This window comes from Parasteatoda tepidariorum, chromosome 6, assembly GCF_043381705.1.
Source record: "Parasteatoda tepidariorum isolate YZ-2023 chromosome 6, CAS_Ptep_4.0, whole genome shotgun sequence".
Classification (NCBI taxonomy): Eukaryota; Metazoa; Arthropoda; class Arachnida; order Araneae; family Theridiidae; genus Parasteatoda; species Parasteatoda tepidariorum.
In genome coordinates, this window is record NC_092209.1 from 79,922,803 (window position 1) to 79,950,384 (window position 27,582).

The following is a 27,582-nucleotide window of genomic DNA, read 5'->3' on the forward strand; positions in this document are numbered from 1 at the left end:
TCTGCATAAGCAGCTCTTTTTGACGCACACTAGAACAGTCATGATTCAGCTCTTTAGCCTATCTCTGACAACCCGAGTTGTATTGCATACCTGCCAACATTGGAGAAATAAAATAACGGAGATCTTACTAACCGATCCAATTTTGGGTTTACCACCACTGGTGTTCAACTCCGTCACCTTGTAATTTTGAATCCAATCCAGAAGACAAGGATATTCCTGGATCAAGTATTGGGAGAAATTTGCCTTTATGGAAAACTTTTTATGAAGCTAACCCGTAATTTGCGCTACATGGAGAGGAAGACCACGAAAACCTTTCACCGTTAACCTGACGACAAGGGGACTCTAACTCATGATCTATCCGCCACTGAGGATATTTTACATCAGCACTGTGGTCGGTGCAAGCCGGATGCACAATGCGTATTGACCAGTTATTGCTAGGATTCGAACCTGGGTTCACCTTATTGGAAGGCGAACACTCTATCCTCTGAGCCATTGCGGCTCGACTTAAGCAATTAACACTCAACACACTGTAGTACTGGCATTAGCACCATCTGCTGAGGAATAAGATAAGTATTTTTGACATAGGTAGATATTTTATCACAAATTTTTTTCAAAAAATGTCTTCAACAAATACGGAGAAATTTGAAAATATACAGGTGAACAGAAGATGGTCGTAAAATAAAGGAGTCTTCATTAAAAAACAGGACACTAGTCAGGTATGGTATTGTACATAGAAATAGTAAATGAGGTTATAAATAAAAAAAAAGGAATTAATAGAGTAAATAAGAAAAAACCTCTTCCTCCATAGCTGATTCCAGAAGCCAACAGACACTTGTTTCAATGACAACAGCAATCTCCCTCTTCGTCACTCGGAGGTGATCCTCCAGGGATACACCAAATACTGGTTGGTAAGGCCAGCTCTCTATGAACAAAAATATTCATTCAGCACAACTGTTTGAATAGAATTTTTCAATCTGTTTTATTAAAAAGGATTTGATTTTTGAAGTAGAATTTCAAAAAGAAAGATTGATTTAATATAAAAGCGATTTGTGTTAAAATATGCATAAATTAAATAATGCTAACCAAAAAGTTATAAATACTAAAAATTAAAAAAAAAATTTGTGTTGTTAAAAATTTTACTTATCGAAATACAAACTCAATTCTTTAGTCACTGACATGGAGTAAGACATCCAAAGGTGACTTTCAGGTTTAATGTGTATGAAAATAAATTTCATATTCTTACAATAGGAAAAATAAAAATACATAAAGTACAATGCAAAGAAAAACACACCAAATATAATAAAAATCAAAAGGCATGTTAATAAGTAAAACAAGCTCATAACCTGTTGCAAGTTTTTCTTCTTCTTTGCATCATAGAAAAATCACTTTAGCATGTATGTAGATACATATCTACAGATAAATTTGTCAGACATATTGTAGAACAATAGAAATTAAGAGAAAAGAATGATAATGCAAAGTTTTAGTTATTTATTTTTAAGACCCGGACTGGCCTCCTATTTGTAGGCATGAGAGAATACATGTCTGAGCTTGGCTAGATATCTAGAAAAAGTTTCAGTTATGAGTTTTTCATTTATTTTCATATAACTTTTAAGTTTATTAAATATTAATTTAGTTTAGAATTAAAAAAATGGAAAAAATATTTGATCTCATTATTTAAAAATCTCTAATTATTCATCTTATTTTATTTTTCTCTTCGTGAATTTCAGCTTTCCTCTAACATGTGAATATCTTGGGCTCAAACATTTCTTATGGATCTTAAGTAGGCAGATACTTGTTCTTAAGGCTACAAAAACAAAGTAACCAAAGTATTGTCTGTAACACTGAATAAAACATTAAAATCAAATAACAGTAGTTAAAACTTTCTTCTCACAAAGTTTTACAAGGATACAAAATTAAATAACTAATTAGCTAGAAAAAAAGCATTCCCACAACAGCGCATAGTGAGCCAAGGTGGTGGTACATGTAGGTTAGAGCTGAGTAATTTTGCATATATGATCATTACATATACAGTGAAACCTGTTTTTGTGCGGTCCTTTTTTATGCGATTTTGTTTTTGTGCGATTGGTTTTGCGTGATTTTATTTTTGTGCGATTTATTTTTATGCGGTATATGAATCTTAGCGGCGTTAGCACCAGTTTCATGTATCCTATCAATGTGCATATACATGTTGTGGATGAACTCTAATTGCGTGGTCTCCTTGACAATGATGTATTTGGACTTCGCGATGCTCTGTTTATTTATTTTCATTAGTTCATTTATTATCAACTCCATTTTCTCTTCTGTTTAAAATTTATTCTACGCTACACAAGTTGAAGTAAGTCAGTAAAAAATCGTCTACTGTGCTAAAATACTTTGTATTTTAAAATTAAACCATTATTTTTATTTTGTAAATTTGCGTCTGCGCATATCTCAAATACTATACGCTTCGTATTTAGAGTTTTACACACGATTCACGTGATTAAGGATTCATTTTATAGTGTGATTAAAGGTAAATAAATTAATTACTTTTGTTTCTATTTATATGCAGTTTTCATGATTTTTATATAATTTTTTAATCATTAGTATTCCCTTAAATGGACAAGAGTACCGGAATCTATTACAGCAGATAAAATATATGCAGAGATTCATATTTCCAAAAAATTGGAAACGCATTTTCGTAAAATAGATACCAATGCGGAAAGACGCTTAAAATTCCAAAAAGAGCTGAGATCATGCATGCCTCACTATCGTGACGTTTACAAGCAATTGACCAGTCGACTGTCGTCACAAAAACTGATCACTGACATTACGGTACCAAAAAACAAGTCAATTGAAATCTTATCTTCAAGCGACGAAAGCGATTTTCAACCAATTCATCACAAGAAGATGCGCGTTTTGGATTATGACGAATAGCAGCAAACTATTTAATGCATAATTTGAAAACTTCTCCATGTAAATGTACAATGAAGAATTAAATATTTTCAAAATTTCTTTTGGTCTAATTTAATTATTTAATTTAATTGAAAGCATTCTCTCATCTATTTCATGAATCATTGATGTATTTTCGGAGTCCGACTTTTTTTATGCGGTCCTTATCCATCGCATAAAAAAAAATTTAGGTTGTATATCGTACAAAGTTGTTATTATATGTAAGAATTCATAAAATTTTCGAATATTTTTTTTTTTGTAGAATTTCTTTTATGCGGTCCCTATCCACCGCACAAAAAAAGGTTTTACTGTATGTGTGATATGATTGTTGCAATGTGCATAGGCTGTCTCTACATCCTAGACAAGCTGGTACCCATTGATCCACCACTAGATATTGAACCCCAGTTAGTTCAGTGATTTAACCACTGAGCCACCGTGACTCTAATAATTATTTTACTATTCACATAATAAGTGAATGAACTGACTGATTTGAGCTTCCATTTCAGGCAATGCAGATTCCAGCATGTAGAAAGCCTTCCGGTGATAATCCAACTGCGACTGGCACAGCTTAACAAACAGTTGAGACATTTCAGGCTCTCTGCTGATGAGGTTATACATCTCGGAAGTCAAAGAATCCTGGAAAGAAAGGTTTTAACACACATGTCTCTAAATTCATAAAAATGTATTAAAATTATGAGCATATTTTTTTTAAAAAATAACATAAAGATGGAGAGCACATGTAGGCAAATAACACACATTAGAGCATATTAAATTTAATACACTTATTACTTTTTAAATAACATTACTTTCAAAATCATAATTGTCACATACTGTATTTAGTTAAATGGAAAAGGGGAGTTTGGCCAAACCTGTCTAAAATAAGATGCCTATGTCTTGCTTGTTAGTTTGAGATGAAAGATATTCAGGGTTTGCTACTCTAATCCAGAAAAAAAATATTTTCTGTGTTTTCTCTGTACATATTATACATAGTATATCAAGAGGAAACACACTATCACTGTGCTTTTGTGTGTGAGATAAATTGTTCTAACTATACCAAATTTAATTACTGGAGAAACTTAGAGAAAAAAGATATAGCTGAACGTATTTAAAACAAATAATTACATAGTAAATGTAATAGTTTAGTATAGCTGAAATATCTTCCTTAAGTATCCCATAGATTGCACTTTAAGTGGTCACCATTTTTTAGAAGACAAAAATAAAAAACAAAATTCACTGTATTTTCCCAGTTTTGCAAAGAAAAATTTTAAATCCATGCATTATCCCTGTTATTTTAGGTGATTTTTAAATTCCCTGTATTTTCCAGGTTTTCCCTGTGGAGTGGTAGCCCTGTTCAACCTAGGAAGGGTTTTTATATCTTTTTGAACATTGTTTTTAAATATGCATTAATAGATCTCAGCAATGTGATATGGATATCAGTTTTCTAAGCCAAGAACCACACCATCACTTTTTCAAAGCCAATTAAATCAATATTGTTACATTTTTGTGGGACAGTCTTTTAAAATAATGCACATTTAATACTAACTCTATTTATAGATTAGATTCAATAATTCTTTTAAAATTACATGTGTTACAATAACTAATAAATAGTTAGATAAACAGCTGAAGCATTGAATTTCTGAACCTCTGAGCAACTGAACTTCGTTTAGTTTGTATCACAACACTGCATTTACAAAATATTTCAGCGTCGATTCCTGTCAACTTTTAAAGTGGCAAATTTAAACTGAGTTAATATCTGTAAGAAAACAGTTTTGCCTATTTATATCTAGGATATTGTTTAGTTATTCAATAGAAAATCTTTGGATTTTTGATTAAAAAAATTTTTTGGCAACAAATAAGTTTCGTTTTATTTCAGTTCCGTTCATCCTTCACTTATTTATTCATCCTTTTATTTGTGATAAAAAATTGCAAATTCATTGCCGACCTACTAGTTATTATAAATATTATCTGCATGACCACACTTTTAGCTGCTCTAAACAGTTATGACCATACTTTCGAGATTGCTGTTATCTCCCTGAGGGTTCAAGAATCAGAAACAAAAAGCATGTTTTTGTGTCAGATTTCATAACTTAAAATACTGTCTGCACTAATTAAATTAAAATATTTTAAGGTAAGGCCTTCAAACAAATAAGATTTAATCTTAGTGTGAAAAAATAAAATAATTGGATCAAAAGGTTTACAACAGGTTCTGTTTTTTTTTTTAATATTTTGTGCATACACATTTCAAATGCAAGAAACTCAACAGTTGAAGGTTTCTTAAATTCGATAGTAGCTTCATTGAAAATATTAAAATGGTTTTACCAAAAGCATAATCTGAAGAATATATGCTGAATAAAATTTATGAATTAAGCAATCACAACTTTGTAAATTCTGGGTTGAAGGAAGAATTTCTTTTTTTAATAGCAATACATAAAAAACCTTCTTTGACATCTTGACAGAATAGTGACTAAATAATAACTTCTTAAAAACAATTTTGACGCCCGGTGGCTGAGCGGTAGCGCTTCGCGCTGTCGTGCCACAGGTCCTTGGTTCGATCCTTGGGCCGGGCAAGGCCGACTCAGCCTTTCATCCCTTCAGTGGGTCGATAAAATGAGTACCAAGCATGCTTGGGAACTAACACTGGGGGTTCCGCGTTCGGCTGACCACCTGACCGGAACATATGCTCCTGCACCCCAGAGCCCAAGGTCAAGAAAACTGAGATGGGCACAGTTGGCCTTGGCCCTCTTAATGGGCTGTCACGCCACTGAGTTAGTTAGTTTTAAAAACCATTTTACTTTGATGCATGTTTAATAAGAATGTTAAACAATGATACATAATTTTATTCAATCAGTTCATAACTTCTTTAGAGAGAAGGATTTTTAACTTTTGTAGTGTATCTACCACTACAAAAGTGTTATTCCAATTCACTAGTATATAAGACATGTTAACTCAATTCTATGGCAGGGTACCTTTTCATAGATGAAGGTTGACATTGTCGATGTGACTCTCCCCACAATATTCAACCCACAATATTCTCCCCACAAATTTTTTTTGTCAATATTCATTGTGTTTAAGTAAAGTTTTACTGTTATTTGATAAAATAATATTTAAAATTTCTAAATATTTTAATTCCAACAATTAAATACAAAAGCTGGCAGTTAGTTACTCGGAAGTTGGCAAATCCGTTTACAAACAACACACCAATTTAATCAGTGAAACAAAGATATTGAAATAAATATGTTTATTATTGCTTTAATCTATTTCGGCCAAAGGTGCGTACACGCACCATTTCAATAAAAAAACCTATATTTTTCACTAATTTTATTTTCTTGCTATTGTCAAGGATTCTTAAGATACCCAAAATTTAATAGTAATTCAATTGGAGTAAACACTTTCTGTTGAGAAATTTTTTAACTATTAAAGTATTTTAATTTAAAATGGTTATTGAGAAATTAAATTTTTTTTAAAAGTTTATAATTATTCCTTTTGAGATTTGTCATTATGTTTCTATGAGGGATTAAAGTTGCAAGCAGGCTTCTAAAGCTTGGGCAATGACAAAACAGGAGGAAAATTGCAACGGAATAATTGAGAGAAAGATTTTGCAGAGTATACAAGGTAAATGAAAACAATAACTGGAGAAGGAGATTTAACTTTGAACCGAACAAGATTTATAAGCAACCTGATATTATTAAATACATAAAAATAAATAGAATGAATTGGATAACCCCTATGTGATTCGAATGAATGATGACAATATAAAAAAGATACTGCTTTTTAGACCCACTGGAACAAGAAAGAGGGAAAGGTCACGGTTGAGATGGGCTGACTCAGGAGTCTGATTTTCTTGAAATTAATGAAAATAATTGGAGATCAAAGATAAATCGAAACTCGTTATGGAGAAATCTTCAGAGTAGGCATTGGTTCATATTGGGCTGTCTGGCTAACTATGATGATGATGAGGATGAAAGTTGCAAACCAGTAAATAAAAAAACAAATTTCATAAAAAAAAAGCGCTCAACTAAATGGTTTGTTCATAGATTTGGTGAATGTTGCCTATACGCACCATTTTATTTATTAAATAAAATATAATTTTTTATCCACACAATTTTTTTGTGTCTTAATGAATGTGATCAAAGCATTTTTAATGAAAACAATACCCCATTTAATAAAATTTATATGCTTGGCTCTTAAAGTGGGTTAAATTAAAAACTCTAGTAAATACATTGCAGAAAAAACAGTTTTGGTAAATAAAAACTAGCTTATACAAGAAACAAATATATAAGAAAAATTAATTGTTACTCGACACTGGTCTACTCTATTGACTATATCTTCTGCTTCTTCTTTCAAAAGTTGAGCTTTGGTTAGAGCATTGGCGACATTGGCATTAGTTGCTTGCTGACTACTTCTCCATGCATTCTGATACCTACAAAATGTAGGAGAATTGTAGGACAAAATGTACAACAAATGAAACTTTTTCAAAGGAGGGCTACATCAATTAATAATAACATAATTATTGTTAAGTATAAAATGAGTAACATCAATTTGTCTTAAAATTCTAAAACAAAATACTACAAATGACATGTAATAGGGCTGGGATAGCCTGGTTGGTAGGGCCTGGGCCCATGTTTTAGTGTTCGTGGGTTCGATAGGAGGGCGGCCAAAGACTCCCTGTATAGTAAATGGTGACTGATCCACGTTAAATCTGTCGAGTCACAAAATCCTCAATTTTCCCATAACAAATCATTACCTCTGGGGGTACTGATCCAGGATTGGTTCAAAACTACAAGGCTACAGTGTTGAACATTAGTAGTCATACACCCAAAACATTGGGTAGGCTGTTCAACGAAGGTTATAAAATAAAATGACATGGAATGAGCCGTGATAGCTCAGGGGATAGAGCGTTCGCCTTCCAATCAGGTGAACTGGGCTCAAATCTCAGCAATGGCTGGTGGACATGAATTCTGCATCTGGTTTGCACGGTCCGTAGTGCTGACGTAAAATAACCTAAGTGGTAGACAGATCATGGATTAGAGTCTCCTTGCCATCAGGCTAACTGTGACATATCTTCGTGGTTTCCCTCACCATGTAAAGCAAATTCGGGTCAGTTCCATCAAAAAGTGCTTCATGACGGCAAATTTCTCCCAATATTTGATCCAGGAGTTCCCTTGTCTTCCGTATTGCATTCAGCATTACAAGGCTACCGAGTTGAACATTAGTACAGTCAAACCACGCTATAGTGAACCTTCAAGGGACCGACATTTCAGTTCACTATAACCGGGAGTTCACTATATCCATTACGCAGGTAATTTAACTAATGGTTCCCTAAATCCTCCCTTTTATTACACCTTATTCAAATAAATGACTGAAAAATATTAGGTAGTAGCAAAAAATGTGTTATTTTTTTAATACTCTTCTTGTGTACAAAAAAAATTAGTAATCCCTAGCTGATGAGCAATCCTCAACATCAGATATAGCAACATTTCCCGACTCTCAGATAATTTTTCCTGAATTTCTGTTATTCCGCTTTTTAAACCTGTCTAACCTGCTCTATTTTAACACATAAAAGTAGTCTCATAAAATCGCTCAGCAAATTCATCGACATTTGTTTAAATACTCTGAGATTGCGGTTTCTAATGCTGAACCACTTCAGTAATGCTTCTTCAACATCTTTGTGATTAGCTTTTCGCAATTTTTTTCTGGCATCTAAATTTTTTTCACGAGAAGAAATTATTAACTGCCCATTTTTTCATATTTTACAAACTGCAGATTTTGATAGTTTATATTCTCTGGAAATATCAACTTGATTGCATCCATTTTCAATTTTTCTGACTAAGCCTATTTTTTCATCAATGAAGAACGTTTTACGTTTACTGCTCGTCATAGAACGTCATAGGACTGCACGTCTTGTTTGCAGGCTTTTTTAAACTGAAATGAGGGCCTTATCAACACATATTAGTGTCCAACCCTTTAACCAATAATGATTCATTCCCTATGTTAAAAAATGCATATTGATCCCACTGACACCTTAGTGGTGCATCAATTGCCTGGGTTGGAAACATCTGCTTGGTTTGTTTAGGAATGGGAAAGTGAGATAATAGAAGCAAACAAGAAAAAATGCTTATCGCTACATTCCCCTCTATAGATAGTTTTAAAAATCGGTGCATGTATTTATTTTGAAGTAGAAAGTTCAAAGTTATTACAAAAAAAATCTGTCGAAGACAGAAAAAAGTTCATTATATCCAACTTCCTCACTTTTTTGGTTCACTATATCCACAAAAAATAACATTATACGTGTATAGCAAGGCACGGGACCGAACATTTTGTTCACTATATCTGGGAGTTCACTATAAACCTCGTTCACTATAAACCTCGTTCACTATAGCGGGGATTGACTGTAGCAGTAAACCCAAAAATTGGGTTGGCTGTTCAATGACGGTAATAAAATAAAATGCAATATAACACTTACAAAGTAAATGTAAGGTGTATTTACAAAGTAAAAAGAAATATAATTTCTTTGAAAGCATTTACTTTTCTATATATATCAAAGTGAAAGCCTTATCTGGATGAATGTTCGCTAATGACTCGCAAAAGGGAGCACCGATTTGGATTGCATTTTTTTTTTCAGCAGTTGGCAAATTTTCAAGGGGTAGTTTTAAAAAAATTACCTCTTTCTGGTATTATGTGGTTTGGCACAGTATCGAAAATACAAAATTCTCTTGATTAAAACCATTGTTATAGGTTAGAACATGTGATGTCAGGGAAACAGTACTTTTTAAAAAAATATTTTAAAAATAGAAGGAGGCAAAACCACTAAAAAAATTAAAATGTTTTTAAAGCTTGCATATTTTTCTTTTAATGTTAACATATGTTGCAGTATTCATTTTAACGATAAATTCACCTTAACGCCATATGAACATGTAAGAGACAAAAATAAAATCCACTCTCATTTAAGCAATGTGAGTTTATTCTACTTACATACTGCCCAGAATTTTGTGTATACGATTTTACACCTATAAATACTCTAAGTTCTGCATAAAGGTGAACTAGTCAGCCATAGGAGGCTAGTGTTTAATAAAATTAAAATATAGAAAGTGTTTAACGTTTATGAGTGAATTCTATTTAAAAATATTATTCTCTATTTCACTTTGGATAAATTACATGTACCTTTAATTTTTAAGTATATCCTAGAGTAGAATTTGTTTTGAGAATTTTTTCATTAAAAAAAATTTTTTTTTCTTCACGAAATTCAAAATGTTGAAAGATGACTTTTTTCTGCTTTAAAAACTTACTATGTATCTCTGTGCATATCAAAATTTGGTGTTTTGTCAAAGTTTACTGCTTGAAAAACAATTATAATTGATATGAAATGGATTTAATACAATTGAATAATCAATTATTAAAGATTTTAAGCAGGGACAGCTCTTTAATTTTTTATAAAGGTCACTCACTATTCCAGGACCACATCTGGTAAACACTTAACATAGAGCAGTGTTTCCCAAAGTGTGGAACACATACCACACTTTGGGTACCAGGGTAAACACCAGGGGTAAAAGAACAGTTTAGCTGGGGTATGTGTTCTTATGCAAAATATCTTGCAACAAACGAAATTTATCAAAAATTTTTATTTAGAAACAAAGCTAGCCATGAAAATTTACAATTACGTATTTTTCTCCTAGCTATATTTTGCTGAGTTAACAGTTAATAATTAGTGGTGTCAACAGCCAGTTGTGATCTTTAACTTTTGTGCAATTTTTTTATAGCAGCAAAAACAATATCATCCTTCGCACTGATGCAAATTAACTTAACAAAACTTTGTATCAAAAAAGAAAAATAAACATATTTTTAAAAAAATACATTCAATTTTTAATTAAAGGTACACAGCGTTACGAAAAATTTAGAAAGGGTACACAAAGGCCATAAGTTTGGGAAACACTGACATAGAGGATACAATCATCAAAAAAAAATTATTAACAAAATAAAAAATTGTTTTGTTAAGAAAATAAAAAATTATTTTGTTAACAGAATAAAAATTATAATCTATTATTTAATTATAATTAAAATAATATATTTTTATTTCTGATGACCAGCTGTGTTAACATTTCGTCAATTCAGGCATTTACAGAGCAGATTTGTTGGTTACTTTTTCAGGGGCACCATATTAGGTGGGCCAACATTGCTCCCACAGTAAGAACATATAGTACAGAGAATGACAGAACATCCATGCCTTGATCGGGATTCAAAGCCAGAATTTTTTTGGTGCAAAGTCAGTTCCCTGATCTCTACACAGTCCGGTCGACTAATTAAAACAAATAATACTTAAGATTTTTAGAGGTATTAATCTTCTGGTATTAAGTACACTGATTGAATTCGATTCTTGGTAAAAAATAAATAAAAGTTAGAAAACCAAGTCAATAGATTAATACTTGACATTAAAATGAATATTAAGATGCTTCCTGAAGTAAAAAAAGGAATTTTTAATGAAGCTTTTCTTACTTAATTAATTTGAGCTCGATAGGCAATTTTGCTTCACTTTCAACCCTCTTTTTCAAAATAAATAGTTTAATCAAATTATAATTTTAGATTGTATTAACAGAAAATTCTTAATTACAAACACTGTTTCATATATCAGAGGAAATTAACATAGAGAAATCAACAAACCTTGTCTTGGCAGATTCCATTTCAGACGTTAGTTTTGATAGCTGCTTTCGATACTTCAGAATATTGGAAACATCAGTCTGCAAATTTAAAAACATATTTAATTTTAGATTTTTTTTCATTTCATTTTTTACATTAAATTAGAAAAGACGGAGAAGAGGAAATTTCTTACATTTAGTATGTTTTGAAGGGGTCCGACAACTTCTTCCTTCACTTGAAGGGTATAGGTCATAAGGTCATTTGCCAGAGTATCTTGAATGTGAGCATAATCAACCAACGTTAATCTACAAAAGTATGGGAATTCATAAGAAATTAACTTTGTAAACAAGTATAAGAAGGTCACTAATACAGTCCTTTCAATTAAAAATTAATTTTAGTATTAAGATAACTAGAAAAACTTTGTCAGTAAAAAATAGGATTTGTGATAAAAAAGAAAATCGATTAGAAAAATTCATACATTTTATCTATGCTTGAAAAGAAAAAATAATTGTTAAGACAACAGTTCTTTACGACAATTCATGAAAACTCTCTTCCTTAATTCATTAAAGGTGGTATGTAAGGTATAAAATAATAATAGTCCATTAATTTAAGTGCACTTTTGATAAGTTCTTTTAAAAAATAAAATAAAGGAATTTTTTTTTCTCTCACTGTAACTGATATTTAAGAATTCTTTCTTCGTCTTTATTGACTAAAATTGCCACAAAATAGTATTTTTAACAGGCAATTAAAAAAACTGCTTTTATTTAAATATTATATAATTATTGTACATTGATCGATATATTTAACCATATATATGTCATAACAACATATATGTCTAACCATAATTATTTACAATGATCCATAGCGTTTTTTTTTATGTGCTAGGAAAATATTAATCTAGCAATATCATTTTACCATAAGTTAAATTTTATTATATAAATAATATAATTAAATAAACAAAATGGTTATATTTCCATTATCTTAAGTTAAAGAAAATTAAAACAATAAAATTTAGGCTAAAATCTAAATTTTTGTTTTAAACAAAAATTTAGTTGTTTGAATGAAATGTCTTTTATCTACAAAATAGAGACCAAAAGTATATTTACCAGATAGATAAAAAAAAATCTGCATAAATCTAAGACAAAAAATATTCAAAAAAACATACATTCGACAAAAGACATTTTCTTAAATGCCTTTAATTATTGAGTATTTAATTTCTTAAAAATAATTAAAGTTAATGAAAATTTAGCAGTTTTCCTATGTATGGAACAATGGAAGAAGTAATCGAAGACAACACATGACAGTGCAAGAAACTAAGCAGAAGTTACTGAAAAGAGCTATAGAAATGAAAACTTATCTTGGTATGCTAGAAAATTTTCACACTTCTGCATTTAATAATGATGATGAAAAATTGTTTTACGTATAAAACTATTGACATTGTTAGTTATCTGGGGAAAAATTACAACTAGAATTAACTTAAGTATGTTTTTTTTTTTTGGACAGTTAAATCGTCTTGTTTGTAATAATGAATTTTTTCCACATTTTGTTTGTTGTATGCTGCTTGTGATGTTTTTTTGTTAACTTTCTGAAAAATTTATTTGTTTATAACTCTGAAAAGGGGCAACTTTTAATAGCGATCACATAGGTACAGTTCTGCCAGTGATGTTTGTTCGGAGCTTATAATGTGACAATAATAAATTTTACGTTTTAATGTCCCTAATTGTAGACAGGATACCCCTTTTATACTTTGTTTATGGTAAGAACTTCCCCTGCCACAAAGTCTGAGACCGTCTGCTGCCATGGGAACAAGAATAGCGCATTTCAGGGAAAGTAGATTCTCCTCACTCTACAGCTAACACAATAGACCAAAAAAAAATATTTCTTTTCTCTCGCCGACCGGAGCTAAAAGCTGTCCAAAGCAGTCAGAGGTCTGTCCAGACATTTTGTGAAAGGTCCGTTTTTCGTGAAATTGTGAAAAAATTACTCACATTCTTTCATCCAGGGTCCGCTTTTATGAATTTGTGCAAATAGGGTCCGTTATTGCAAAAAAAAACTTTTTCAAGGATTTTTTAAATTGTAAAGGCATACAAGATTATGCTCAACACTGTAAAATTATAATTAAAAAAATTAAATTTTAAAAAATAAACAACAATTGCTGCTTCTAAATTAGAGATGCAACATACAAATATTTGGTATTTAGCCTATACTGCTGAACGCAGAATATTAATTTCGGACGAATAATGGAAGAATCGTCTGCCGAAGACAAAACTTAATTCGTTTACATCCATCTTTCTTGTTTTCTGCCCTGGAAAGGGTTTATTCGATTAACAAAATAATAATGAAGATAAACAAATTTGTGAAGGGTCCGATTAAAAGAAAAATCATTTTGTGAAGGGTCCGTTTTTAAGTTAAAATATTTTGTGAAGGGCCCGTTTTTATAAAAATATATTCTGTGAAGGGTCCGTTAACGGACCCAAATTTCTTCTAAACAGACCCCTGGCAGTGACGCCACATCCCTACTTGAAATAGTTATACCCCGTTACCATAGTCACCACCACGGGTTCACACGAATGGCTAGGTGAGTTCTTAGTTTAGACAAACTATAGTTGGAAGTCTCAAGCTATTTCATGCCACTGGGCATAATGTGGTTCAAACTACAATGAATAAAATAAACAAACCCAAGAATGGAACTTTCTCCGAGAGACAGTCCCCATTCTTCCATGCATTGAGCCAGAGCAGCTTCTGGAGTTTTCTTCTGAAAATAAATACATCTTCATTAGTAAATTATTTGTTGAATGACCAACTAAAGATTACAGCTCAATTCTATTAATCTAAAGAGTGGTTGTTCCGAGAGAAAAAACATTGTACTACCCTGAAATGAGTTTAAGAAGGGGTGAAATGAGTTTAAAGGGATAAAAATAGTTGTTCTCTATATAAAAGCATAACCAAAATATCACATTCAAATTTTCGGAAAATAAACACATTAAATCTAATTTTTATAGTAGGTGCCTAAAAAACTACTGACAATTTGAAAAATCATATAAATGCGCAACTTCTTGTGTTCAACATAGGAAAACAGAAAATTTAATGGCAACAAGTTTCAAAATTAGTTTTAAAAAAAAAAAAGTCAACAGATGTTGCTGCAAAGTTAAAAAACGATTAACACAAAGCAACAAAAATTTCGATTCCAAATTTTGTCATTAAAATATCTTACTATATGTAAAATATATAATGTTGGTGTCGCAGTTTTCCATTGTTCCCGGTGCATTTTTATTGGTCAGAAAATCACATGGTATGATCCAATTTACCCACATTAATTTTCATATTGGTTTGGTTGTCATTAGCATAAGATTAATATAAGTCACAAAGGTATTGTTTTCCTATAAATATTTTTGCATCCCTAATTTAAATATATTTACCTTTATTTTCATTATCACGTTTTTGCTTTTGTTTATTTTCTAAATTAAAGAGTTTAAGAGGATTGTTATTTCTAAACATGATTACTTAGAAAAACGATTTATATTCACTAACATATCTTAATAGTATCATAAAGGGGGGGGGAGGTATTTGGACAAGGAAAGTGGCAGGAAATATGTTCTTTTTAATGCAGTTTTTAGTTGAATAATTTCAACTGTTTCATGCCAAGAAACAGCAATTATTGCAAAGCAATCATCGGGTTGGTGAGCACCAGCGAACAAGGGGCATAGCCCCCTAATAAATTATAATTTTTACGAATTGATATAAAAAATATAAAAAGACGCAAGTTTTGTTTCGGAACTTGTTTTTTAAAGAACAAAAAAACTAATATGGAGTTCTTGAGTCAAGTATTAAAAGATAAAAAACTAGTTAAAATTCCCAATGAGTATACACACATTATATATACATATATATATATTGATTTTTTACTTTGGTCAATATTTTCATTACTCCAATAATATTTACCGGCACTTAAAGTAAAATCTTATTCAATCGTTACTATTAGCGATAATTTTTTTTGATACATAAAGTATCAAAATATTGCATTTAATGATTCATATTCCTGTTATCGATAATACCATCCTATACGACAGTTATTTTTGTCGATCGCGATAACCTCAGAGTATTATCAGCGACCTGTGTAAACCACAATCTAGTGTTGGTTCCCGAAGTAGGGGATAGTCGGGTTACCCCGCCCACTTAAGAAGTATTGCTTATATTTCTGTATAATATTGAGTAATAATCAATATTTTTGAATGTTTCTATTGTTTTATCATCTAATTAAATAATGCAAAAAGAATAAGCCAAAAAAGAATAGTTTAACTTAAAAAAATAGAAATTTAAAAAAACATGTTTTTCAGCTCTTTTCAAAATGTGTCGGGTAGCCCCGCCCAGTTACAATAATTACATTTTATGACTGTTTTTTCAGGTGTAAATGAGAATGACCAATGTATTGACAATAGATAAACCTCATTTATCATTTTTATCACAAAATTCAACCGATTTTTCTTAATTTCATGACTACCGTATTCAACATATTTTCAAAACTACTGCTTACCATGTTACCAGCTGCATAAATACTTGAAACTTTGAAAATAATATTTTTTTAATATAACAATTAATGTCCGATGGCCCATTGACTTGAAAAAATATTCTATACATATGAAATTGACAGTGATCGGGGGTACCCGACACTCCCCTACCAGAATTAGTTGTTTCAAAATTCAATTCCTGTCCATAAAAATGCATTTCGTCAGGGTGTCTTATTCTTTTAAACAAAACCCTAATATTTGCTGTTGAAAAAAACAAATATTGGACAAACTCAAATTATTCGTACTTTCTCTGACTTTTCGGTTACTTTAAATAAATCCTCTGACATTTCCTTAATATTTGCAGAGTCATAAAATTCTCTGTCCTCTGGCTCACCTGTTCATATATATATATATATATATATATATATATGTGTGTGTGGGGGGGGGCGGGGTGATTCTCACGAAATAGGAGAGTTCACTGTCCCTTGCTCCAAGATCTAATACTATAATACTAAAAGAACTTTTTCTTAAAAAAATTAATAAATTGCAGTGCTGTTAGCATTTTAAAATGACTTTGCACTAGCATTGACTCTTTTGTATACTTAAAAACTTTTATTGAACTTCAAAATGTCATTTTCCTCCCATGTCCCAAACAATGTTTCCTAGCTTCAATACTAGCTTCAAAACTTCCCATAAANTATATATATATACAGTCAAATCCCATTTCAGCGAAATTGTTCGATGCAACGAATATTTTTCAAATCCCCAAATGAGAGCTGTGATGCTCAGGGGATGAGGAGAACCCAGTCGATACGAATTCCGTATCCGGCTTGCACCGACCACAATGCTGACTTGAAATATCCTCAGTGGTAAACGGATCATGAGTTAGAATCTCCTTGCCGTCAGGCTAACCGTGGGAGGTTCTCGTGGTCTTCCACTTCATGTAACGCAAATGCGGGTTAGTTCTATCAGAAGGTCCTCCACGAAGGCAAATTTCTCCCAATACTCGATCCAGGAGTTTCCTTGTCTTCTGGATTGGGTTCAAAATGACAAGGCTATGGAGTTGAATATTTGTAATCGTAAACCCAAAAATTGGGTCGGCTGTTCAACGACGATTATAAAAAAAAATCCCCAAATGAATCTCCATAGAAACAATGAGTTAAAAATACCGATATTACGAAATTGGTAATCGTAATATTTAAGGAAGGTGGAAATAAGCAACAATTCTCATTTTCTCTCATGATCAAGACACTTTTCCGTTCTTCAAAAGTACACAATGGTCTCAGAATTCAAATATTTTTGCGCATCTTCAAATTAAAAAGTTTCAGATGTGAAAAAGACATGTCAAAAAAAGACGCGGAAGGGACCTGAAAAGACTAAACCTCAACCTATTCATGTTTGAAGAAGTAAAAATACACGTGGCTTTCCAAAAGAGTGATTTCCAGTTAAGTTCAGTTTGAAAATGTGCAGAATTTTGGAGGAGTTTGTAATTTCTACTGGTTCTAAATCATTTGCGCAGAAAAAAAAATACGGATTACGTAATTTCTGATAAGTGAGTGATAATAAATCCACTGTGCATTTTTATTTAAAATTGTTTTTGAGAGCTTTCAAAATATTGAATTGATATTTTCTACAGGTAGAGTACAAATACACTCTATAATAAAAAAAAAATCGACGTACCAAGAAGGAGTTGTCCGATTGAAACGAAAATTGGTGGATAGGAAGACAATGTACAGAATAGTAAATTATTAAAATTTCAGAACAATTGAATAATTTATTGCAGAGTTACAGCATCAAGTTCAATAAGGTGTTGACCCGCCTCTAGCCTGGATACAAGCAGCCACACGGCGTAGCATAGACCGATAAAGTTCCCGGATGGTCTCTTGCGGTATCTGTGCTGTAAGTGTACCTCTAATGACGACCAAAGGGGTCCGGCTGTCAAAGGAAATGGCACCCCAGACCATAATGCCTCGTTGAGGGCCGGTGTGGTGTGCAATAGTGAAGGCAGGAGGATCCCCCCTCTGCCCAGTGCGTCTCCAAACACGTCTTCGATGATCGTCAGGACACAGTTGGAAGCGGGATTCGTCGCTAAAGACTATACGTCCCCAGTCGGCATCATTCCAGCCTGATCGAGCGTCGATTTTGCTCGTCTTAGTGCTTTCTTTCTGCGTTGATTTTTTTTTGTTATAGAGTGTAGATCAAAACTGTCATTAAATGCAATATTCATTATTGTTTTATGCGAAAAATTCCAATGTAACTAAACAATTTTGGTTAATGTAGAAATTCGTAATATCGGTATTACGAATTTTCGTTACAGCGTAGCGATTGCTTTGGTCCCTAGGAACTCGCTAAAACGGGATTCGACTGCATATATATAAGAATAAATAAAATAAATAGAGACGTGTACCACAGCATTGCTTCGCTTGTCGGTGGTTTCGGCCAACCTGTTGATGCATGCCGACAGTTTCTTTCCAGTGGCGTAGCAACTTTCCTTGATGAGATCGACACGCTTTTCAGCCGCATTCAGTTCCTCAGACAGAACACTCCCACTCTTCTCACTGAGCAAAAGAAAAGAAATAATCAAAAATACAGTTCACAATACAAATTGTCGTTACAAACAAATGCCCATATTTAATGTTAAAACAACTAAATTAAAAAGACACATTCACCCTTTTTACTTTCGAAGAACTATGTGATTCAAAGTACGGATCTCAAGAGGACCCCATACCGCGGAAGAAAATTCTCCTGACAAATTCTCTTTCTCCTTTTGTACTAATTTGAAATTTAACAAATTCTCTTTCTCCTTTTGTAGTAATTTAAAATTTAAAAGAAAGAAAAAGTGAGTTGAGACAAACCTAGAGTTAAGTCATGAAGTTTCAAATACTGAAAAGAAAAATTTAAAATATACAAATAAAAGTAAATGATGAGATGATAATTTTGTATTATGCGCCGGAGAAGTTCACTTCTAATAATTTGTTTGCAATTTTAATATTTTGAAGTATTTTTTTCAGCAATTGAAACATTATGACTTACTCTAGGTTTGCCTGAACTTACTTTTTCTTTCTTTTAAATATTGAATAAGTAATGAAGGAGAAAGAGAATTTGCGAAGAAAATTTTCTTCCGCGGTATGGCGTCCAAGTGGGAAAAGATTGAAGGCAAAAAAAAAAAACTTTTGACGTCATCGATAATATTGAATATCGATTTCTATTGTAAAGTGTCTATTAAGGAAATAAGGGAGCAATGTAGATAGATGTCAACAAAAGGTTCATTCTTTCGAAGTGTGCTGCGGAATTCTTAAAAATAGCTGTTAATTTTTCTTTCGATGAGGAGAAAGATAACTCGGCCGGTGGTCGCACACACATCACTTTATTAACAAAAAGGAGAAACTATGTTCGTTATTAACTTATCTGTATTGATACCGAAAATGAATAAAAAGTGCCTTCAATTTATTCTCTTTCGTATAATATTGTTCATTTAAACAGTAGAAAAATGTCATTTCTTCTAAAAAAATGTCGCAATAGCGGAAGGCTAAGCTTGTTACAGACATACAGTTTTTCAATCTTTAATATTTGGATAGGTAAGTACTTTATCAACTTAGAGATTAGCATTAGAGATTTTGTGACGGTGAGGGAAACATCCCTGAGGATGATCCGAAGGCATGCCATTGCAATTTTGATCCTCTGCAGAGAAGATGGCTCCTCTGCTTTGGTAGCCCGACAACCTGCGAGCGAAGTTGAGCGTTTTATGGTAGAACAGTTTAAAGAGGACCGCGCACCTTCGGTCCCTACGCAGGCTGATCAAAGTGGTGACCCACCCGCTTACTGACCGCTGCCAATGATGCTTGACTTCGGTGTTCAATTGGGAATCGTGTCTTTACAATCAGTCCACTGCGGGACATAATATTTGTACTTTGACGAAGATTAGGAAACTTACGGTCCTCTCATGGTATGCAGTATTCTTTATGGCGAGCTCTTACTGTAGTATAAAAATATCAACGGTGTTCAAAATAATATACAATATCTGTGTACAGAGATTTGCATGCATAATGTGTACAGAGGTACGTAGATGTCTAGGGCTAATTCCTCGATTAATTGCCCCCGAAAAATCCCTCGATTATTTGATGAATTGCCCCCAACATTGTTATCAATCTCTAAAGAGTTATAAAAAATTCTACTAAAAAAAAAAATTTGAAACACTANGGTCTTTACAAAGTATCAAGTAAAAATCTATTAAAGAAAGCTAAAATAAAAACAATAGAAGATGAAATTAAAAAACGAAGATGGAGCTGGCTCCGACAATGCCCAAAGAAAAAATTACATCTGTTGCGCTTACATGGGCCCCTGGTGGTAAAAGAACAAGAGGAAGACTCAGACTTACCATCCAGCTCATGTTTTTGGGTGGATTAAAAGAATGTAGAATATCTGGCTGGGAGGAAGCAAGATCTATTGCTAGAGATAGGAGGCGTTGGAGGGATATGCTAGAGGCCTTAAGTGCCCAAAAGCATGTAGAGGATAAGTAAGTAAGTATGAAAATATGTACTATTTTGTTCTTCATAAAATATTTTGTTGAAGCCAAAATAGTTTAACTTAAAAAAAAAAAATTGAATTTCCCATTAAAAATACTACTACTCTAGTAGCAGATTATCAGTTATTGATTAAATGCCTGAAGCCGCTGCCGTATGTCATTGTTAGTTTCATGATCTCCTTGATCATGATCTACGTAATATGTATGTACGGTGACCAACGTACTCCGATAACTTTTGATCGGATCGTTATGCTCTAGGACTTAATGATTCGAGGAAGTGATTTCAAATATGCTCATTAATTAATGAAGACGATATTTTAAGTTACGAAATTAAACACAGAAACGAACTTTTTCTAAATAAACATACCTTTTTTATGTCTGATTCGGATTTCTAATCCCCAAAATACTGAAGGTAGCCGTAATCTGGGAAATGTGGTCACAATAGTTCTGTCAGGAGAGCGATGTAAGGTTTGAAAAAAATTTCCTAATTATCTCGATCGCGCATTTCATGGATAAGAAAACAAACAAATCAGCAATTTTGTTAACAATCAAACTGAGCTCTTATTAATCATGCGAACGAATAAATTTTAATTGTAAGTTTTCTTCGCCGAAACGAACTTTAACTGTATAAAAAAAAAATTTAAGATAAAAGAATACACGGATGTAAAACACTAAAGATTACATTTTAACGCAAAAAATAAACTTAAAAAATATAATTTAGCTTAATGGCGCAGTTAAAATACTAAAAGACAGGATAACCAAGTAAATCAGTATTTACATTAAAAACTTAAAATCACTCACTACATTCATATGATAGATTAATTGTCAATTAAAATCGATAATTAAAATGAAATTTGAATCCCAATCAGTTTTGCTTAACTCTTTATGTCAAGACGAAATATTTTTTGCTGGCTTATATCCAGGATTTAAGACTAATTGTGAGTTTTACGTTTAATGCATCTAGCCGCTGTTGGTGTCAAACATCTCTTCAATAAAAATGTGGCTTATTTTTGTAAGTTTTATGATATTTTCACTTCAAGGATAGTAATAAGTAATCAGAAAATTAAAAATTTGTGATTAAAAAATATGTCAAAATTGTTATTAATACTTGGCAACAAAAAGTTTGAGTATTAGAGTTAAATAATTATAAACGTTTTGAAATTGAAAATCCGTTTCATTTTTTTATTTTTATTTTATTATCGTCGTTGAACAGCCGACCCAATTATGGGTTTACGACTACTAATGTTGAACTCCGTAGCCTTGTAATATTGAACCCCATCCAGAACACAAGAAAACTCCTGGATCAGTACCCCCAGAGATATGATTTGTTATGGGAACGAATAGTGAATGATCATAGGCATTCTGTAACTTTTCCCAATTCATAAACATGTTTTATTTGGATTCCTTTACATTATGTTTCAACTCTCACCCTTAAATTTCCCAAGAAGTGTAATCGAGCCTTGATGGCTCAGGGGATGCCCCCCAATGAGGTAAACCGGGTTCGAATCCCAGCGATGGCTGGTCGATAAAAATTCCGCATTCGGCTGGCACCGACCACAGTGCTGACGTAAAATATCCTCAGTGGTAGACGGACCATGGGTTAGAGTCCCCTTGCCTTCAGACTAACCTTGGAAGGTTTTCGTGGTTTTCCTCTCCATGTAACGCAAATAAGAGTTAGTTACATCCAAAAGTCCTCTACGAAGGCAAAATGTCTCCCAATACTTTATCCAGGAGTTCCCTTATCTTCTGAATTGGGTTCACAATTACAAGGCTACGGCGCTGAACATTAGTAGTCGTAAATTCATAATTCATTGCGTAATTCATACAAAATGTTAATAAATAAATGTTAACAAAATGTTAATAAATTCATTGCGTAATTCATACCCGTAACTTAAATATTTTTCTTCGTAAGGGGTAGAATCAATTTTGTCAACAAGATCAAGATTATCAACAAGATCAGCATATTGACATAAATTTAATACATACTACGTAAATTTAAATTTACAAAACGGTGATGATGATTTATAAAAAGATGATTTCATCATGTTTCAAAATTGTAATGATTCCGTACTTGTAGATTTGTGATTTTATTAGAGGCGGTCATTGTACCATGAGCAGACGGAACCTTTGATAAAAAAAATCTGGAACGATCCCTACAAGCAAAATCTTGTAATAAGGATTCTCCGTGTAAAGAAACCACCTTTTCTTTGCAACGAACGCGGATTAACTCAAAACAGAAAAAAGTGAGAGAATTTCGAAAAGAAAGAGTGCCAAGGAGAACTAATTCCGCCATCCCATCCTTGAAAACAGCCGGAGTTATTTTTACTAACATCCCGCCAACTATTTGATACAGCTTCGAACTCTAAAATATATTAAAATAATTCTCCAACATTACTCTTCATTTTTTTCCCAACCATCATAAAGATTATTTTATTTTTACGTTTTAGGTGGAAGAAAAATTTATTCTAGTTTTAATAAATACGATTTAAAATTCATAATTTGGCCATTGAAACATTAATTTAATGCGTCAGGCGAAATTTTTTAATGAAATGTTATCTTACTACCATTTCGGAAAACGCTCTCGCGCCAAATAAAACTGTATACGTAAACCCGTAAACCTCTTGAATTCAACTATAATACACTGCTGGACAATGGCTAAGGACGGACCACAAATGGCTGCATAGCGCATAAAAAATTAAACGTGGTTAAATGAATAATAATAATATAAAAGTACGTAAGGACATTAAAAAAAAAGATAATTTATTGTGCTCTGAAACCCAGAAGGTTTGAAATGTGTTTAGGGGTGAGCCCTGGTGGCTCAGGGGTTAGAGCGTTCGTTTTCCAATGAGGTGAACCGGGTACAAATCCCAGCGATGGCGGGTTGCACCCAGCTCAGACCGATCACATTGCTGATGTAAAATATTCTCAGTGGTTGACGGATCATGGGTTAGAGTCCCCTTGCCATCAGTCTAACCGTGGGAGGTTTTGGTGGTTTTCCTTTCCATGTAAAGCAAATGCAGGTTATTTCAATTAAAAAGTCCTCCACGAAGGCAAATTTCCCTAATACATGATCCAAGAGTTCCCTTGTCTTCTGTATTGGGTTCAAAATTACAAGGATACGGAGTTGAACATTAGTGGCAAACCCAAAAATTCTTTTATCATCATTTTTGTAAAATTGTGAAAAGAAGACCCAATTAAAAAAACCAATGGTCTGTCCAGATTTTTTGTGAAATGTCACTTTTTTGTTAATTTGTGAGAGATCTATTCAAAACGTTTTTGAATTTACAAAATAAGGTTAATGCTAGCAAGGTCCTGTTTTTGTGAAATAACACAAATACTATGTCTTTTAAGAAGTTGTAGCTTTAAACTATGCATTAAAGATGTCATAAACTCCGTTCTTCAAAGGAAAAATATTGCGAAGGTTCCATTTTTACGGTAAAACATTTTGTGGGATTTAACGGTAAAACNGTTTAGGACAGTTTTACCCAGTTTAAGACAGTAAAACCCACGTGTCCTGTCCAAAACCAGTTTAGGACGTCCAAAACCCCAACCCTGCTTTGGAAATTACAGATCCTAAGGAAACATGATTTTAAATCCTGTCCTTTTTTCCTAAAAGCGGGTCTCAATTTAAAATAATATAAATCATTTTAAACACTTGAAATTTTCAAAAATTACAAAATTCAAAAAAAAAATTTGCATTTTAAAAGCTGTTAAAAAAAACTAAAGTAAAGTGGGGTGAAGATAAGCCAACAAGAAAAGAGTTATATTTGAAATCAAGGTTTTTAATGAGAATTGGTCAAATATTTGCATCAAGGAAAAGCTGCAATGTAATTTGATACTCACTATTACATTCATTTTCACCTAATGTAATTATTACAGACATTTTTTTTTTCTCTTTTAAAGTTTGGTTTCATTTGACTAGCTCAAATCTGCTGGTCTGATATTTTATTTGTATTATTATTTTTTTTTTCCTTTAAAGGGGGCTGGTCACGACATTTTTTTCGCGTTCCCTCTATGATTTGTGGGGCATTTGACGCGAGATCACTGAGACCTTTGTAGCTGATATAAAATGCACTGCGAGTAAGACCACCACGTTGGCAAATTTCTCCCAATAATTGATCCAGGAGTTCCCTTGTCTTCCGGATTGGGTTCAAAATTACAAGGATACGGAGTTGAACATAAGTAGTCGTAAACCTAAAAAATTATTCGGCTGTTCAACGACGGTTATAAAATAAAAATAATAAAATACTCTGAGAGCGTTTGCGTCAGGGTTCGCCAAGTGGGCCCACTTTGAAAAAACCCGCCCGGGTTTTATTGGGTGGGCCCACCTTGAAAAAACCCACTTGGAACGATAAGTGGGTTTTTTCAAAAAAAAAAAATTTTTTTTACTAAAACTTATTGTTTTGCATTTAGTTTCATATAATTAATTGTGCAGCATGANTTTCAAAAATCCCCGGGTTTTTTCAAACCCTGGTTTGCGTGCATTAATAATTATAGAAGAATATCTGAACAGTACAATTACGTGGACAATGCAATGTTATAAATAGCACAAAGGACAAATTTAAAAATCAATGGAAGCCAATCAGTAGTCTAATGGAGGTGAAAATAAACTGATTATGCAGACAACGAAAAACAATAGCAACGCTCAATAAAAGATACCTTTTTTTTGCTAGTTGAAAGATAAAATTATCACAACAGATAGATTGTCAAAGTGTTACAAAGAGATATCAAATTGTGATCTTTAACAACAGCATCAAAATAATTCGAAACAAATTAGGAGATAGCTAACTGGACAACAAAAGGGTCCTTGAAACGTACGCGTATAGAATGAGTACTATACTTAAATGGGGGGATCTGCCGACGGGCCTGTGTAGTGGTCAGGGAGATGACCTTACATCAGAAAGGTACTGGGTTCGAATTCCGGACAAGGAACGGATGTTCTTTCATTCTCTGTACTATCCGTTTTACTGCGGAGCAACGTTGGTAATATGGTGCAACTGAAAGAGTGGCTTACAAAACTGCCATATTTATGCCTGACAGACGAGTGTCAATCGGGTGGGCTTTGGAGGAAAAAAAATAATGGGAAAATATAATATTTAATATACTGCTGTTAAAATTTTGAATTATTTTTTGAAATATTAATTACACTTACGAAAACAATGAAAGGGAAGAATGTTTTTTTAAAAAAATTGAGGTGAGGAAACAGTTTACAGAGACAGGAACAGTTGTCTGGAACTGGTCAAAGCCGCAAAAGGACAACAACGCCGTTATTTGAGACTTCTAGCCAAAAGGGATAGGTCAGCGACAGCGAAACAATTGTCTCGTAATCTGTATAATGTAACAGGAATATCCATTTCACAGATAACAGTCACCAGGAGACGTAATACAGGTGGCACACATGCCTGACGTCCTATAGTCTGCATCCCCTGGACAATGAACAACAAAAAGGACCGTATAGCGCAGTGGTCGGCAACCTGTGGCTCGCGAGCCACAGGTGGCTCTTTTGATGTAAAGTTGCGGCTCTCCAGTTCCATACGAAAAAATTAATTAATTGTTACCAAAGCCCTTAAAAATAAGAAAAAATATTTTTAAGTACCTAATTTCTCAAGAGCTTTCTATTCTTATAATCGTTAATTACAAACCGCTACCCTCAGGCCTGTCGTTAAGCCCGGTTAGAGGGGTGTCTCATTCCGACTCGATTCCGAGTATTCACCCGGAAAAGTGGCAAGTCTGTTGTCTGTTTGAGCATGCCGTTACCGACACCAAGAAAAGGCACAAAAAAAGGATGATGCCTGCGACTCTGATCTTGTGAAACAGCAGACAAAACCCCGGAAATTTCTGTCAACTTGAAAAATCCAGGGTGCTTTAAAAGTATTTATCTAGAAATGCCTTTTTCTCACGTTTTCTCTTGCTCTTTCTAAGAATAAAGACAATATTTTTGTCCATGTCGTTAAGAAAGGGTTCAATGCACATACAGCTGTGGTTTTCTCTATATGACTGTCCAGTTTCTTTTCACTCACCTCCCCAGTTACTTCACTGACCTGTCTTTAACTGTCCAGTACCAGTTTACAAGTACTTAGTTACTCAAAGCATATCTTATAAATTAATATTATTATTGAATGTAAGTATAAATTTTTTATGAATATTTACTATTTGCAGTCTTATTGTTTAAATATTAAGGTAAAATTAAATTTCATTAAATATGTTATTTTCTTATTAAATTAATTCCTCAATTATTGCTTCAAAATTTAGGTATAAGACTTTTTTCAAAAAAGAAAAAAAATATTTTTTTTTAAAAATATATATGGGTAAAAATGGATTTTTATGAAGTAGATAAAAAATTTTTAATCTCTTTTCCACTGTAAAATGATTAAAAGAAAGAAAAAAGAGCAATTAAAATTTTTTTGCGTTATTTATATTCATTTAGTAGGAGCTTGAGATGGAAACAGATAAATCACATTTGAATTCTAAATATAGGAATTCTTTTCCCTTTTTTTAAATAGTTATTTACTAAGCTTTTTAATTTTGTGTTTAAAATAGTAATTTATTTTTAAATTTAATTTTTTCAGTTGAGATTATTTTTCACAGATCTTATTTAATTTAAATTTCAAAAATTAAATTCTATATTTGTTCGTAGCAGTTGTTTTCATAATAAGTTCAAACTGCAATTCTTTATGAACAAAACTATACTAATGCTTATTTTATTAAAAATGTAATGTGTTTAAAAATAGAAAAGCTGCAGTTTTTTTTTTAATAATTTTTTTTCCATCTTTTTTGTTACTATGTTGATGTATTTCGTATGTATTTAATGTTTTTTATTTATATTTTAGATTTAAGTTAACAATTTTCCATTTGTTTAAGTTAATTATTAGTAAAAAGAAACTTAATATTTTTGTAATTATGTAAAAACTCAATTCACAGTTTTGTATTAAAAGGCACGATAATTAACAAAATAAATAATTAACAAAATTGTACTTTAACTACCTTAAC

At 32.5% G+C, this 27,582-nt stretch overlaps 1 protein-coding gene across 2 annotated transcripts in view; it reads right to left on the reverse strand.

The window, feature by feature from the left end:
- The window catches only part of LOC107454229 (rho GTPase-activating protein 44), a 63,771-nt gene that overhangs the window by 16,770 nt on the left and 19,419 nt on the right, over positions 1 to 27,582 (reverse strand). For both annotated transcript variants that reach the window (XM_016071341.4, XM_016071340.4), the window contains exons 2-8: positions 18,475 to 18,625; positions 14,238 to 14,314; positions 11,753 to 11,864; positions 11,584 to 11,660; positions 7,225 to 7,348; positions 3,414 to 3,564; positions 795 to 922 (exon numbers count right to left, since the gene is read on the reverse strand). In XM_016071341.4, coding sequence (XP_015926827.1) covers positions 795 to 922; positions 3,414 to 3,564; positions 7,225 to 7,348; positions 11,584 to 11,660; positions 11,753 to 11,864; positions 14,238 to 14,314; positions 18,475 to 18,625 — 820 coding nt within the window. The remainder of the gene's footprint in view (positions 1 to 794; positions 923 to 3,413; positions 3,565 to 7,224; positions 7,349 to 11,583; positions 11,661 to 11,752; positions 11,865 to 14,237; positions 14,315 to 18,474; positions 18,626 to 27,582) is intronic.